General features: G+C 44.2%; 1 protein-coding gene across 1 annotated transcript in view; it reads left to right on the plus strand.

Annotated features, from left to right (window-relative positions):
- Positions 1 to 16,366, plus strand: part of ALK (ALK receptor tyrosine kinase) — a 637,574-nt gene that overhangs the window by 494,774 nt on the left and 126,434 nt on the right. The window contains exon 9 of the mRNA XM_050948434.1: positions 6,090 to 6,259. Within this exon, the coding sequence (XP_050804391.1) occupies positions 6,090 to 6,259 (170 nt within the window). The remainder of the gene's footprint in view (positions 1 to 6,089; positions 6,260 to 16,366) is intronic.

Here is a 16,366-nt window from a genome sequence, read left to right on the forward strand (position 1 = left end):
AGTCAGATTGGCAGTGACGTTGCGTGTGGGAGATGGGGCGTGGGGGTGAGGGTGTTGTTTTACTCTGCAGCATGGGTGTGCAGATTACTTGCCAGGATTATCTGGGTATATTTCACTTTTATTTCCCTGCCATTGTGGGGGACTTTGAGCACTGGTTAATCTCAGTCCCTCCTATTCTCTGCCCGTTGCAGACTACAGTCTAGCTTCCTGTGGGCTGTAATACATTGGTCTAGTTTTTGTTGTTGGTTTAGTGTGCAGCTGCTAGATGATGGTGGTGACCTGTGATAAACAGGTCAGACTGGATGATCTGGTGCTCTGTTCTGGCCTTGAACTCTGACTCAAAGCAAAACTACTTATTTGGCCTTCTACCCCTCTCCTTCCCTTCAGTGATAGCAGCAGCACACTGGCAGCTATGAGGCCATTTGTAGGCGGCTGCTCCTATTGCTGTAGGATCCATAATTTTATGTCATGGAGCCTACTGATCCGAGTGCAGAAATGGCTCCAGAGTTCTACAGGGCCTTTCCTGTACCCAGGGTCAGACTGAGTCAGCAGTCCATGGAATGCCATGCCTGTAATTCTCTGATGGTGTTTGGGCACAATACACATTTTAATTTAATAAAATAAAATAAATCAGGAACAGACTCTCCTTTTACTTACACTAGTATAAATCAGGAGCATCTCTAGTGAAGTCCAGAATTTGGCACTGGTGTAAAATTGGCATGAAAGAAGATCAGGGCCTTGGGGCTTTGGTTGTTACAGTTGCAAACAGAAGTCTTCTCAGTGTGGTCCTCTTCCTAACTGTGTAGACAAGTGGCCTGAAATGGTAGCTGTAAAAGAAATGAACTGCCCCCATTCATTTAAATGAGGTGTTAATTTTGAAGCCAAACACGAAGTTATTGGGGTAACTGGGTGAAATGTAAGGACCTGAGATATGCAGGAAGCCAGACTAGATGATCTCATGATCCCTTGTGGGTGATCAGCAGTGAAATACCTGATGTTCTGGGACTGTGGCCAGAGGTTCAGTTCAGCATCATCAGCATCACCATTTCATCCTCCTCATCCCCAGATCTGTCCTCTGCATAGACTTGATGCCTCAGGCAAAGATGCTCTCACAATACACACATACACACTCCATCTTAGCTAATTGTACAGTGTTATGTCATGGGGACAGGACTGGCACTAGTGTTTTTAGCACCCTAGGCACACGGCCATTTCGCCGCCCGGCGCGCTGGTCCCGTGGCTCCAGTGGACCTGCCACAGTCGTGCCTGCGGAAAGGGTCTGCTGGTCTGCGGCTCCGGTGGAGCTGCCGCAGCCGTGCCTGCGGGAGGTCCGCAGGAGCAGCGGACTGTCCGCAGGAATGCCTGCGGCAGCTCCACTGGAGCCGCGGGACCAGGGGATCCTCCGCAGGCATGACTGCAGCAGGTCCACCGGAGCCGCCTGCCGCACCTCCCTCCTCCGGCAAAATGCCGCCCCCCAATAATCCTGGCGCCCTAGGCGATTGCCTGGGCCACCTAAATGGAAGCGCCGGCCCTGCCTGGGGAAGGGTAAAAAAAACTACTGACTACCTTTTTCCTTGAAGCAGGATAACTGCTAGCCTTTCTAATTCTGTAACATAGCTAAATATATAATGGAGAAAATGTATATTATCAAGACAGCAAATAGTTTTACCATATAAAAATATAAGTGCAATTACCTAACCTTCCTAGTTAGGTTATGTGCTGGATTTGAAGCATTACAAAATTATGAAGGTGGTTTTTTTATGAGAGTTGAATCAGGACTCAGTGCTGTGAACGCTCTCTTGTGTCCAGAAATCCATCATTAACGTAGCAGCCTCAGTAAACCCATTCCTTGGGCAACCTTACATTTGCCGATTATTGTGATGGCTGCATAAATCCAGCCCCAGCATGCGGTATTTTTTTTCTTATTAAGCTCTTTATAAGCAGAGAGTTTGAGGGGGTTATTTCAAAGAAAATTAGACAGCAATGTTCATGTTAGAGATTTTGAGACCAGACCAAATTGCAAAGGTTTATATTTCATTCCTGACAATGAGAGAAAATGAGTCCTAAAATGAGAAAACGCCAGGAAGTAATTTTATATACAGAGATAAAGAGCCACTAAGGGACTTTGTTACATTAGATCTAACAAAAATGCTTGAGACTGTGCTCCATACAGTACTTTAATTAATAAAAAGCCAAATATCACTGGATCATAATTGGAAAGTCTATAAAAACCTGAAGAGAAGGAGGGAAAAACTAATTTTTGAAAGGAATATCTAGGGGATGAGCATGTAATTGCTAGCGACACCCTCTTATTGAAGTCATTCTGCTCTTGTTTCTGCTGCTGCCTGAATATAAGAGAGTTCATCACTGAAAAAGCTGTCAGTTTTAACTTGTATCTATTAGATCATGTCTAAAGGGAGAATGAGCCTTAAAGTTATGGATCACACAGGTATTAAAGTTATCCTTTTATAATAAAGTATATGTGCACTGAACATAGAATTGATATGAAAACGGCCCATGTTTTAAACTTATCTGTTGGGTTTTTTGTTGTTATTTTTTAAAGGTACTTCCCCAATGGCATATATGAGGTACTGGAGGTTTCCACGTATATAGATTCAGAGACTAAGGTCAGAAGGGACCATCATGATTAAGGGCAGAAGAGAAAACTATCCCACTGTGTAGAAAAGAGAACAAGTATGGCAAGAGACCACCCTGGCTTACCCATGTGATCTTCAGTGATCGTAAAGCTCAAAAAAAAGAGTTCTGCAAAAAGTGGAAACTAGGTCAAATGATAAAGGATGACTATAAACAAATAGCACACCTATGTAGGGACAACATTAGAAAGGCCAAGGCACAAAATGAGATTAAACTAGCTCAAGACATAAAAGGTAACCAGAAAACATTCTACAAATACATTAGAAGCTAAAGAAAGGACAAAGTAGACCCATGACTCAATGAGGGGGGGAAATAATAACAGAAAATGTGGAAATGGCAGAAGTGCTAAATGACTTTTTTGTTTTGGTTTTCACCAAAAAGGTTAGTAGTGATTGGTTATCAAACATAGTGAATGCCAGTGAAAATGAGGTAGGATCAGAGTCTAAAATAGGGAAAGACTAACTTAAAAATTACTTAGACAAGTTAGATGTCTTCAAGTCACCAGGGTCTGAAGAAATACATCCTAAAATACTCAAGGAGCTAACTGAGGAGACATCTGAGCCATTAGCAATTATCTTTGAAAAGGCATGGAAGACAGCAGAGATCCCAGAGAACTGGAAAAGGGTAAATATAGTAACTCTCTATAAAAAGAAGAATAAGGACAACCCAGAGAATTACAGACCAGTCAGCTTAATTTCTGTACCCAGCAAGATGGAGCAAATAATTAAGCAATCAATTTACAAACACCTAGAAGATAATAAGGTGATAAGTAATAGTCAGCATGGATTTGTCAAGAACAAATCAAGTCAGACCGTCCTAATAGCTTTCTTTGACAGGGTAACAAGCCTCATGGGTAAGGGAGAAGCAGTAGATGTGGTATATCTTGACTTTAGTAAGGCTTTTGATACTCTCTCGCATGACCTTTTCAGAAACGAGCCAGGGAAATATAACCTAAATGGAGTTACTATAAGGTGGGTGCATAACTGATTGGAAAACTGTTCCCAGAGAGTAGTTATCAGTGGTTCACAGTCATACTGGAAGGGCATATCGAGTAGGGTCCCACGGGGATCAGTTCTGGGCCTGGTTCTGTTCAATATTTTCATCAATGATTTAGATAATGGCATAGAGAGTACACTTATAAAGTTTGTGGATGATACCATGCTGGGAGGGGTTTCAAGTGCTTTGGAGGATAGGATTAAAATTCAAAATGTTCTGGACAAATTGGAGAAATAGTCTGAAGTAAATAGAATGAAATTCAGTAAGGACAAATGCAAAGTACTCCACTTAAGAAGGAACAATCAGTTGTGCACGTACAAAATGGGAACTGACTTCCTAGGAAGGAGTACTGCAGAAAGGGATCTGGGGGGTCATAGTGGGTCACAAGCTAAATTTGAGTCACCAATATAAAACTGTTGCAAGAAAAGTAAATATTCTGGGATGTATTAGCAGGAATGTTGTAAGCAAAACACAAGAAGTAATTCTTCCACTCTACTCTGCTGCGGCCTCAACTGGAGTATTGTGTCCAGTTCTGGGTGCCACATTTCAGGAAAGAAGTGGGGCAAATTGGAGAAAGTCCAGAGAAAAGCAACATAAATGATGAAAGGTCTGGAAAACATGACCTATGATGGAAGATTGAAAAAAAAATGGGTTTGTTTAGTCTGAAGAAGAGAAGACCGAGCAGGGACACAACAATTTTCAAGTACATACAAGGTTGTTACAAGGAGAAGGAAGAAAAGTTGTTCTCCTTAACCTCTTCTGAGGATAGGACAAGAAGCAATGAGCTTAAATTGGAACATGGGAGGTTTAGGTTGGACATTAGGAAAAATATCCTGACTGTCAGGGTGTTTAAGCACTGGGATAAATTGCTTAGGGAGGTTGTGGAATCTCCGTCACTGGAGATTTTTAAGAGCAGGTTGGACGAACACCTGTCAGGGATGGTCTAGATAATACTTAGTCCTGCCATGAGTGCAGCAGACTGGACTTTAGGTGACCTCTTGAGGTCCCTTCCAGTCCTATTATTCTATGATCATCTAGTCCGACCTTCTGCACATTGCAGGCCACAGATCCTCACCCACTCCTGTAATAGACCCCTGACCCGTGCCATGGCTGAGTTACTGATGTCCTCAAATCATGGTTTAAAGACTTCAAATTACAGAGAATCCACCATTTACACTGATTTAAACCTGCAAATGATCCATGGCCTAAGCTGCAGAGGAAGGGGAAAAACTCTCAGGGTCTCTGTCAATCTGACCTGAGGGAAAATTCCTTCCCAATCCCAACTATGACAATCAATTAGACCCTACGCATGTGGACAAGACCCACCAGCCAGATACCTGGGAAATAATTCTCTGTAGTAATTCAGAGCCCTCCCCATTTAATGTCCTGGCACCAGCCATAGATGTGGTGAAATTCTGACCCCATTAAAGTGAATGGGAGTTTTGCAATTGACCTTGGTGGGGCAAGGCTTTCACCCCTAGGCTCAGCTGAACCACTACATTTTACCATAGTTCATAAGCCAAAACATGGGACAAAGAGCCATACTGGGGGAGAGAAAAGAAATAACCATGTAAAAAGCCACATGGGGTTTGCGAGTTACTGAGCTCTAGTTTTTTAACTGAATATAAAACACCTGAATACTTACCTGAATGTAAGAATCCTGCACCAAGTACCCAGGTATTCTAAGATATATAGATGGGTATAAAGGGCCGGATTTTCATTTAAACTATTGCCATTTATACATGCACTGTAAAGGGACCTTAAAATGCGTATAAATTACATGTGAACCCACTTTTTAGAACCCTTTGCACTACCAGAGTGGTGTACAGGCAGGGGAGGCTCCAGGCCCTAGCACGCAAAGCGTGTGCTTGGGGCAGCAAGCCACAGGGGGCGCTCTGCCGGCACCGCGGGAGTGGCAGGCAGGGTGCCTTCGGTGGCTTGCCTGCGGGAGGTCCGCTGATCCTACGGCTTCAGTGGACCTCCCGCAGGCGTGCCTGCGGAGGGTCCTCTGGTCCCACGGCTTCTGGACCTCCTGCAGGCACAGCTGCGGGAGGTCCGCCGAAGCCGCTGGACCAGCGGACCTCCCGCAGGCAAGCAGCCGAACGCAGCTGGCCTGCCATGCTTGGGGCAGCGAGATGCCTAGAGCCTGCCCTGTGTACAGGGGACCTTAGTATAGATGAGAATCAGGTCCACAAATTTTCCATTAACTTTTAGTGTCTTTACCAGCATATTGCACCAAATACTTCTGCACAGCAATATTACCTCGAATATTCGGCAGCTACCCCTATGCCGAGAAATGGAGAAGGACGTCAGGGAAGAAGGACTGAGGATTTGGATGGAGGGAAAGAAAGAACTAAATGAGTAGAATTGGGGATTTAGTTTATTTATGGGTAACTAAAGTATCTTACTTGCTTCCTTGTATGTTCTCTTCCTTGTAGCTCCGAATGTCATGGCTCATCCACGGCTTCTTGTTCGGAAATATTTCCCTGGTCCTTGTCGAGAACAAAACGGGGAAGGAACAAAGCAGAACGTTCTGGCACTTCACTAACAGTGAAGGTTTGGGAGTCTGGCAGTCGATGGTTTTATCTCTTCCTGATGTGTCAGACAGGTGGGAGCCTCTCTTCTTTCTTCTCATCCTTTGCTTCCCTCCCAATGAGAAGGCACTTCATCAGCGGCTGGTTAGCATCCAAAATTGCTTGAGCAGTCTTAGAAACAGAGTATTCAGCTCTCAGAGGAAGGGAAGGAGGTGCTTTGTCTCCCATTGGGACATTCAGTTATCGGTAGTGAGTGTGCATCAGTGAGAGGTTAGAAAAGAGCGCAGTCTGCATAAGCTTGAAAGCTGGTCTCTCTCACCAACAGAAGTTGGTCCAATAAAAAATATTGTCTCTCCAATATCCTGGGACCGACATGGCTACAACAACACTGCATACAGAGTGCTAGGTATCAGCACTCCTGTGTTCCATTCATGGCTATGCCACTGAATCACCGTGTGGCCCTGAGCAAGCCATTTAAATTGTGCCTTGGTTTCCCTGACTGGATGTAATATTTCATGTTCATTACTGTTTGCAAAGCATGTTTAGATCTTCAGATGAAAGATCCTGTAGACATTGTACTAGAGCTGGGCCTAAGCTATATAATTCAATTCTAGTTCCAGATTTCAAACTCCCCAAATTTCAGGGCATGTTTGGATCTGGCATTTAATTCAGTCCTATAAGGAAGGGCCAGCCACAAAACTAGAACCCAGATGTGATTGAGAATTCTACCCCCCTGCACCAAACAATAGCAGCCCACTTCTAATAATGCATCATCTCATTCCTGGCAGTGATGTGTGTTCTGCTTAACTTGCACGTAGTAGTTCTCTCACCAAATGACTTTTATACCATAAAATGTCCACATGACAACCTGTGCTAAGTTGCAGAGTGTCATGTGACTTGGACATAGGTGGGTTGTGCCTAGTGGCTGGAGCTGGAGTCATGCCTAGTGGCTGGAGCCGAGGGTCAGACCCAGAGATCAGGAGTCAGAGCTGAATTACCTGGAGTTAGGCAAGGCAGAAGCAGGACTGGGTCTGAGGCAATATTTGCAAACGCTTTCAGCAGCCAGTGCCCTGCTGCTGATCTTAAGAGTGGGTCTCCTTATCCTCTCAGCCTATTGGGCAGATGGGTCAATCAGGTGGCTTAGTTGGGGCCCAGTTGCGCTTGCTAGACTGTCTGAGGTTTAAGCTAGGAGGTATGCTGGTTAGCTGCAGGCCATTACAGCTAGGTTGACTAGATGTCCTGTTTTTAAAGGGACAGTCCCGTTTTTGGAGACTTTTTCTTTTATAGTTGCCTATTATCCCCCACCCCCATTCCGTTTTTTCACAATTGCTATCTGGTCACCCTGCTTACACTTGACACAGAGTATTGTTTTCTCAGTCAACTGCAGATCTCCTTCAAAGGGATGCTGTGTGATTTGTTTACTTCTATTTAAAATGCACTGCAACGCGTGCTGTTCATAGAGGAGACATCTATATAGTCACCTTCCATTGCTCTGACCTTTAGGACACAATATGTGTCTCTTTTCTATGTGGTGAGGATCAAGCCTTTGATCTTTCTGGAGCTCTCTGCCCTAGGAATAATGGATTTCATTAAAGGGTTAGCTTGCCTCATGAGAAGGTATGAAAAACATGATGCAGTTGTGTCTTTATCTGGCTGCATCTTGGGAATGTGTGTAGGGTTACCATACAAAAGTGCACAGCCATTACTTTATCATCAAATGCATAGTTAATATGAATTATCAAAGATTTTTAAAATATCAAGGTTGGCCTTATTATGCAGTCACCACTGGTGGCACACCTGGCTGCTTCCTTCCCTTTAGTTGTGTTTTCCTTTGAAGAAGGCTGTATTTTGCCATTATTATTCCTGTGAATTATTATTTACTTAAGTGTTGCCATGGAAATGCCTCCACTTGAATTAATCTCTACCTCTACCCTCCTGTTATGTCTCTGTGTACGCTTTAAACTTTCTCTCATGGCAGATTGAATAAAATAGAATATTATGATCTTGGGAACCAGGTCCAGTAGTAAGTCAATAAATCCTTGCAAAATTCTGAGCTTTTCCTGTGAGGTGCTGAGCACCCTCAAATCCCAGTGTTTAGAGGGAAAAAACTGTTGAGTCCATTGAAGGGAGAGTAGGGGAGGGGAGGGGTTAGAAGAGGAAGATCAAGGGCTCGGAGGAGGCATCAGAGTTTTGATGCAGCTTGGAAAGTCTTAGGCCTTATATACACCCAGAAGTTACACTATGCTAATGAAAATTAGTTTTTAAAATGGATTTCGTTTAAACCAGTGAGTGTCTTGTTTGGGCTTGCAAATACTGCAGAAATTTCTGCTGGCCTCTTCCCCAGCACCTGAGATCTGCTTCTTAGGAAGTCTGAAGTGCTTAGAGACTCACAGTTTAGGAACTGCACAGCTGAAGATACAGATGTGATGTTAAAGGAGACTGCAGTGTATAGAATTTTAATGGTGACCGAAGAAGGATTTAGGATAACTTATGTATTTAACAGAAGTAAACACATTTCTGATGCTGAAATCTAGCCTGTCTGCATCCTTTGCCTGATGGTATGTCAAAGTCAACACTTTGAGCTGGAGGTGTAATTTCCAGCTCAAGAAGATAAATCTGTGCTAGTTCTGATCCAGCGAGTGAGCTAAAAATAGAGTCTAACTGCAGCAGCACCAGCGGCAGGAGGGGCTAGCTGCTCAAGTACATACTAGCATCTGAAACAGGATTGTACTCAGGTAGCTAGCCCTCCCATCGCTTGTGCTGCCATGGCTACACTCCTGGCTTTTTAGAGGGCTAACTTGATCAGAGGTAGCACGAGTATGTCTCCTTGAGCTGGGAATCACACCTCCCACCCCGAAGTGTAAACATACTTTCAGTCTCTGTAACTGGTCTCTCTCTCTCTCTCTGAGGGTGAGAGAGTCTGTATTGAACACCTGAAAATGTGACACTCTATAGTATCGTGCAGGAGGTGCAGCACCTTTAAACATCCAAGTGAAGCTTAACTCTTTAATAGCACACACCAGACCAATATACCTCTTCTACAGGAGACATGAGCTAGCATGCTGTGTGTGGAAAGTTCTACTGATAACTAAATAATACCTACCTAAAACTGCTCAGAGGCATGAATTCTCACCAGGGACAACATGTTTACTCAAAAATTGCTTAGTCAAGAAACACAAAGTTAGGCTTATGGTGTTTCAAAGAAGCTTTAGGAAAGTTTCCAAGAAATTAGATCACCTCTGTCTTTGGATCCAGGTATCTACTAAATGCCTGATCTGTCTCAGACTACCTAGGAAAAAATATATACTTTGGCACAGAACCATAACTGTGACATTTCAGTGGTTTGGTTGGGCCAGGAAGAGTGTTTTTTACAGAGAAGACACTAAATTGGGACTCAGGAGATTTAGTTTACATTCCCAGACTGTGTGATCCTGGACAAAACATTTAATCTCCAGAGTAAAATGGGAATAAAACACTTCCTTTCTTCTGTCCTTTGTCTTATCTTTTTAGATTCTAAGGAATCATCCAGTTGAGGCCTTCACAGCTGAGGTCCTATCTATTCCATGTGGACATTAAAAATCCTGGAACTCTATTCATAAGAGTAGGAGTTTGAGGGTATGTCCAGACTACCCGCCGTATCGGCGGGTTAAAATCGATTGCTTGGGGATCGATATATCGCGTCTAATCTAGACGCGATATATCGATCCCCAAGCACGCTTATATCGATTCCGGAACTCCATCAACCCCAACGGAGTTCCGGAATCGACACGGAGAGCCGCGAACATCGATCCCGCGCCGTCTGGACGGGTGAGTAATCCGATCTTAGATATTCGACTTCAGCTACATTATTCACGTAGCTGAAGTTGCGTATCTAAGATCGATTCCCCCCCCCCAGTGTGGACCAGCCCTGACTTTATGTCCTTGTCCAAAGTTTGCCCTCCCCACTAATGCTGCAAAGAGCTGTGGCAGAGGAATGTCAGGCACATCAAGGTGAAATAGTATAAGTAGTAGCTAGAGTTGTATTGGGACTAGGGGGGCTGAAATGCATTTCCAGAGTCTGTGATACTTCTATTCGGTGTGAGAAAAGGAAATAAAGGTCCTAGTGAAGGACATGCTACCAAGCTAGCTATGATAAAAACTAAAGAAACAGGTTGTGGCAAAAACTTCCTGTTGTATGGGGGAAATGTTTGAATTGCCTTCTCTCCATTGTCCAAATTTCAACCACACTCTCTTCAATTTCCCTTGCAAGGAGGCAAACCCTGCTAACTTTCACATGTGCTGTCCCACTATTTAAAGGGAGACTGTCAGGGTAAAAACAATTATATAATTTCCTGTGTTACAAATTTCACCTTTTCATAAGAAGTGAAATAATGTTTAAAATCCAATGTACTTCTCAGTGCCTATGCTTTTTGATTGCCTTTTGCATTTCATTTGACTGTGACAGTGGCCCGGAGCTACACAGGGACAGAGCATAGTAACACCTAACTTTTAGGCACCTAGAAAATCACAGGAACAATACTGCAATCCCCAAAGCCCGAGTTTGGCACCTACTCTCCCCATTCAATGAATGGGGAGAGACAGGTACCTTAGAATGTGATCCACAAAACCAGCATGCTAGGTAGGCAAGAGCAGCCTAAGCTAGCCAATGGGAGATGCCAACGATGGGTGTGTCCTAAGTCCCGCTCCTCTCTGAGATAGACTTCTAAGCCCTCGTCCAGACTAACCCGCGGCATCGGCGGGTTAAAATCGATTGCTCGGGGATCGATATATCGCGTCTAGTCTGGACGCGGTGTATCGATCCCCGAGCGCGCTTACATCGATTCCGGAACTCCATCAATCCGAACGGAGTTCCAGAATCGACACGGAGAGCCGCGGACATCGATGCAGCGCCGTCCAGACTGGTGAGTACCTCGATTTTAGAAATTCGACTTCAGCTACGTTATTCACGTAGCTGAAGTTGCGTATCTAAAATCGATTTTAATTTCTAGTCTGGACGTGGCCTTAGTGTGGGCTACAGGGAGGTGCCTATCTCTGCTTGCAATCTACAAACTGAGGAAATAAGAAGTTCAGCTGCCTAACTCACATGTAGGGCCCAATCCAATAGGTGCACTCAGCGACTATCTAGCTCCACACAAAACAGCTAGGAAGGGGGACAACCAACCTCCCTTATAACTGTTTGTCCAGTAGTTAAGGGTACTCATCTGGGATGTGGGAGATTCCTCAGTTCACGTTCTCCCTCTGCCTGAGGAGGAGAAGGGATTTGAACAGGGATCTGCCACCTCACAAATGAGTGCCTTAATCATGGGGCTATTGGATGTTTTGAAGTGCAACTTCTTCAGTTTTTTTTAGTTTAAGTTCTTCCACTTTATTCATTAGGTCAGAGAGAGTGAGAATCACTCTGTAGCCCAGTCGTTAGGCACTCACTTGAGAGGTGGCAGATCCCTGTTCAAATCCCTTCACCTCCTCAGGGTGGGGACTTGAACTGAGGCTCTCCCACATCCTAGGTGACTATACCCTAACCACTAGGCTAACAATTATAAGGGTGGTGGTTCTCCTCTCCCCAGCTGTCATGTCTGGAGTTCGGTGGCCTCTAAGCACTCCTACTTGGATTGAGCTCCACATATGACTTAGGCTCCCCTCCACCTGTCTTCCCATAATTAGTGTATCACTGTGGGGCTTAAGCAGGCAGATGCCTAGGGAGAGAGAGCTATGCTCATGCTCAGAGATAGAAAAGTAGGCACCTAGGGAATTTTTACTGCAAAAACAAGTGCTGAGTGGGTTTAGTCATCTACAAGTTTAGGCAGCAGCCAAGCAGGAGTTTTGTGGATTACAGTGGTGCCAAAAAAACGGGGGGGGGGGGGGATTTAGGCACCTAAATACCTTTGTTGATCCAGCCAATGAGACAAGACTAGTCAGTTTAAGGTTTGTTTTTTTGTGAATTTCAAGTCATTTTCACATTCTGGCTCCCATGCATTTGCATAGTATAAAATATTTGGGTTGCAGCAGTGCTGGGAAATGTTTGTTTGTTTACACTATTTGCACTGGCAATAGGAAAAATAAAAAAATAGGAACATATCTTGGTTTGGGCTTTTTTTTTCTTTGAATTGTTTCATCAGGTTTGTTATTTAGGGTTACAAAACCTACATTTGAGGTCAGTTTTAAGTGGCTGTGACTCTTTGGAAAGGAGGGGTTCATCTCTGATTCCCCAGCAGCAAAGCTGCAGAGTTATCAATAATAACAGGAGCACTCTCCTTGTTACAGATAGAAGCACCCTACATCCCTGATCAATCTATTACCTTTCATTAAACTAGGTTATTTACCACTTCAGTGCTACCAGCCCAGATGTATTTAATTAAACCACACTGAAGCATATCATCTAACTGGTGCTTTATCTTCCCTTCCTAGAGAAGATCAGTGCTACAGCCTCTCCCTTAACCCCACCTTTTGTTCAGAAGGCTAAGAAGTGATTGGGAATGGGGGAAGGGGGAGTAACTGTTTTGCATTAAAGGCCTAATGTAGCATGAAACTATCAGGGGCTGAGACATATCCCCATTCTTATTATCCTTCAGGCAAATAAAATGTGATTTTTTCCACTGGATAGAGTTAAAGGTACTTTGTCAAAATTAGACATGGGATCAAGCCACAGAATTGTCATCTAGACTTAACCATCTAATATTTAGTGTCGGGACCCAAGCTTTCAGTTCAGTTTATTACAAAGAGATAAAAGCTATTAGCAAGGTTGGTATGTTTAATATTGGGTGTTGGATTGGGCTATCTCTGTCAAATCAATCTGTGAGCAACAGCTTTGGAAGGGATGTCTTTCCAGCCCGGGGCAACAGAAGATCCCTAAAAGTGAGGGGACCACTGGTGCCCAAACCATGGCCCCACCCCCTGTGCTGCCCCTTCTTCCCAAGTCCCCATGCCACATAGCTCCTTCTCCCCAAAGTCCTTCCCCAATGCTGCCTCTTTCCCCCAACACTCCATCCTCTACTCGCTCCTTTCTGCCCCCTCCCTTACTGTTGGTGATGGGGCCATAGCCTGCCCTCCCTTTCCCCCCCGCCACACACACATGTTCCAGTGCCCCTGTTTCCAGCAGGTGAGCAGAGAAATTGTGGAATTTTGGAGAACCAATGAAGTGTTGCCAACTCTTGTAATTTTATCACCAGTTTCACAATATATGGTGTTTTATTTACAGCCTCAGCTTCTGGAGACAAGCAATCAAATGGGAATCTCCACTTTCTTTCTTTCTTTTCTTTTTTAAGTTTCTAGACCTTAGAATTACTGAGAGAAGCTGGAAAATATAACTGGCGTGTATCTTGGAGGCTCAGAAGCCAGATGGTAAATAAAAATAAACAGAATGTAGGGGGGTCAATCTCATGATTTTTAAGTCAATCCTATGATTTTTTGGGGTCCGACTAATGATTTTGAATGTTTAGGGTTGGCAATACTGGGATTATCTCAAAGCTCATGTTAGCTCACCCAGGTATTCTTTTATGTTTCACACTGATTCTTGCTGTCCAGATTTTCCTGAGTCTAGCAGGTATTCCCTCAGTTTAATTCAGCCTCTTCAAGAGGGTTTAGAAAATGATTGATGGGAGAAAAAAAGCCCTAACAACACAAGGAAAGCCCATAATTTCTTATTCTTGGCAAGCTCATGTCACTCTGATTGGGTTGTTCAGCTTCTCATGCCTATCACAGGCCTTGTCTACACTAAAAGGTTAGGTTGACCAAGCTACATCACTCAGGTGTCAAAAATCCTCCCCTCCCCTCCCCCCCGCCCCAGCAACATAGTTAAGCTGCCCTAACAGTGTAGATAGCACTAGGTAGACAGAAGACTCCTCTCAGGGAAGTGGATTACCTAAACTAATGGTGGGAAACCTGTGGCCCACGGGCCTCAAGCGGCCTATCAGGGTAATCTGCTTGCCGGTCATGAGACATTCTGCAGGCATGGTCCCCTGCCCCTCCCAGTGGCCACAGTTCTTCCTGCAGCCCACCGCTTCCCACAGCTCCCATTGGCCAGAAACGGCGAACCATGGCCACTGGAAGCTGCGGGGAGGCCATGCCTGCAGACGGTCAATGTCAGTAAAATGTATTGTGGCCCTCAAGCAGATTACCATGATGGGCCACAGGTTGCCCACCACTGACCTAAACTGATGGAACAGCCCCCCTTGGAAGCATAGGTTGTGTGTACACTGATGTGCTACAGCAGTGCAGTTGCAGCGCTGCAGCATTTCAAATGTAGACAAGCCCATATCCATTGTTCCATAGAGCCTCTTAGGTGCCTAACACATTCAGCCTCTCCCAGCCTCAAATATAGATGGTGAGGAAGAGAGCTCTACAGTAAAAGAACCATTCATGCAGGTAGGTATTCAGCATATCCCGCTGGCATGTCAGTTCATTCGATGAGGTCACAATCTACATATATGGCTCTCCTTAAAAATGTCTCCGTTTCTGAGGACTGCTTACATGGTCTTCGGTACATACCTTCTCCAGACACTATGCCTTAGTCGGTGCCTCTAGATCTGTTACAGCAGTTGGCAATGCCGTTCTCTCCTCTGTAATGGACTCAACTCCGAAGCGCTCTCTTCCTTATGGGAGTCACATGAAGTGGAACACCCACATGGATGTTACTCGAAAAAGAAAGAGAAGTAATTCACCCTGTGAAGTAACTGTAGTTCTTTGAGGCGTGTGTCCATATGGGTGCTCCACTACCCACCCTCCTTCCCCTCTGCTTCAAAGTTTCCTTCTGAGACTCAGTGGTGGAGAAACAACTGAGGGCAGTTTGTGCACACACCCTGATATAACCTCGGTGAGGGGCATAAGGAAATCAACGGCGCATGTGCAGGCCAAAAGGACGCTGCTAATGAAAATCTCCAATCAGAGACACATGGGGGTGCACATGTACCTGAAGTAACCAAAGTGGAGCTCCCATAGGGGGACACATCTCCAAGAACTGTAGTTATTTCACAGGGTGTGAAACGTCTTTTTTTTTCCGCCAGTGTATAACAGTATATTCTGTGGCAGGAAGGACAGTTGCGAATGCCCACCTACTGCAGTTCTGTTTTGTAATGTCCTTCATTCATCCTAATGCCCTACTTTTGCAACACAGTTGGTGATAGGTGCATTAGCAATGCCTGTGACAGAATTGGTGCATGTATGTTTATTCCCTACGGCCCCCTCCCCTTTAATAACAACCTTGAATTCCAGGTGCCCTTTTATTGTTGGCTCATAGGTAACTTTCTGAATGAAAGTTCTTTTTAACTTTGCTTGACTAAGATGCCTCTATTTCTCCAAATAATTTAATTCCAACCAGGGGTATCTCTTCTCTCATTTTCCAAGTATTTCTCTCTGGGGTAAGTGCTACCAGTGTGACATTTGTGCTATGGAAGCTATTAAGGCAACTGGGGTCAGTGCTCAGAAAATTTGCTATTCTATTGGTACTTCAATCCTGTGCAGGACAAATAATAATTATTCTAGTTAGAGACAGACCTTGGCCTTCAGAGAAATACCATTCTTAAGTAAGTAAGAAACATTATCTGTACGTACTGGCTCTCTGTGTCTCTGTCTCTGAATGTGTGTTTGTACATGTAGTGACACTCATGTGTTCCTTTTCTCGGTCATCCTTGACTGGAATGGATTTTTGATTGTAGTGATTATGAACCATTCCACGTTATAGCATGAAGAGAGCTGCATGAGACTTACCTGCACTGTGTCTATGAGCTGACATTAAAAGCACTGTTGGGATTCCGAATTGTTATTAGAAGGAGGGAGCTGTGGGGACTTAACATAAATACAGGCTTTCTGAGCTCTCCACTCCAGGCAAAATGTTCTCAGCTTCTCCCCAGACAGGAGCAAAACAACTGTACACAAAAAGTAACAAAGCTGTGGAATACAATCTCAATTTAGGTGATGGAAGCAAAGAGAATTAGGGCTATTCTGTACAGGGAAATTTACCAGCATGGCTATACCAGCATAATTATGCGTGCAAAGCTGTGCTGGTAAATTTCTTTGTATGAATAAGGTCTAAATGAATTCAAGAGAATCCTTAAACTATTCCATCAGGGTTGGAGGAAGTAAGAAGGTAGGATTAAGATCAAATACTGATGGGTCTGAAGTGAAACCCCTGATTTAAAGATCCTGAGTTTGGGAGGAATTGGGATCCAGATCTAACCTCATAGATG

This window comes from Gopherus flavomarginatus, chromosome 4, assembly GCF_025201925.1.
Source record: "Gopherus flavomarginatus isolate rGopFla2 chromosome 4, rGopFla2.mat.asm, whole genome shotgun sequence".
In the NCBI taxonomy this organism is placed as follows: Eukaryota; Metazoa; Chordata; order Testudines; family Testudinidae; genus Gopherus; species Gopherus flavomarginatus.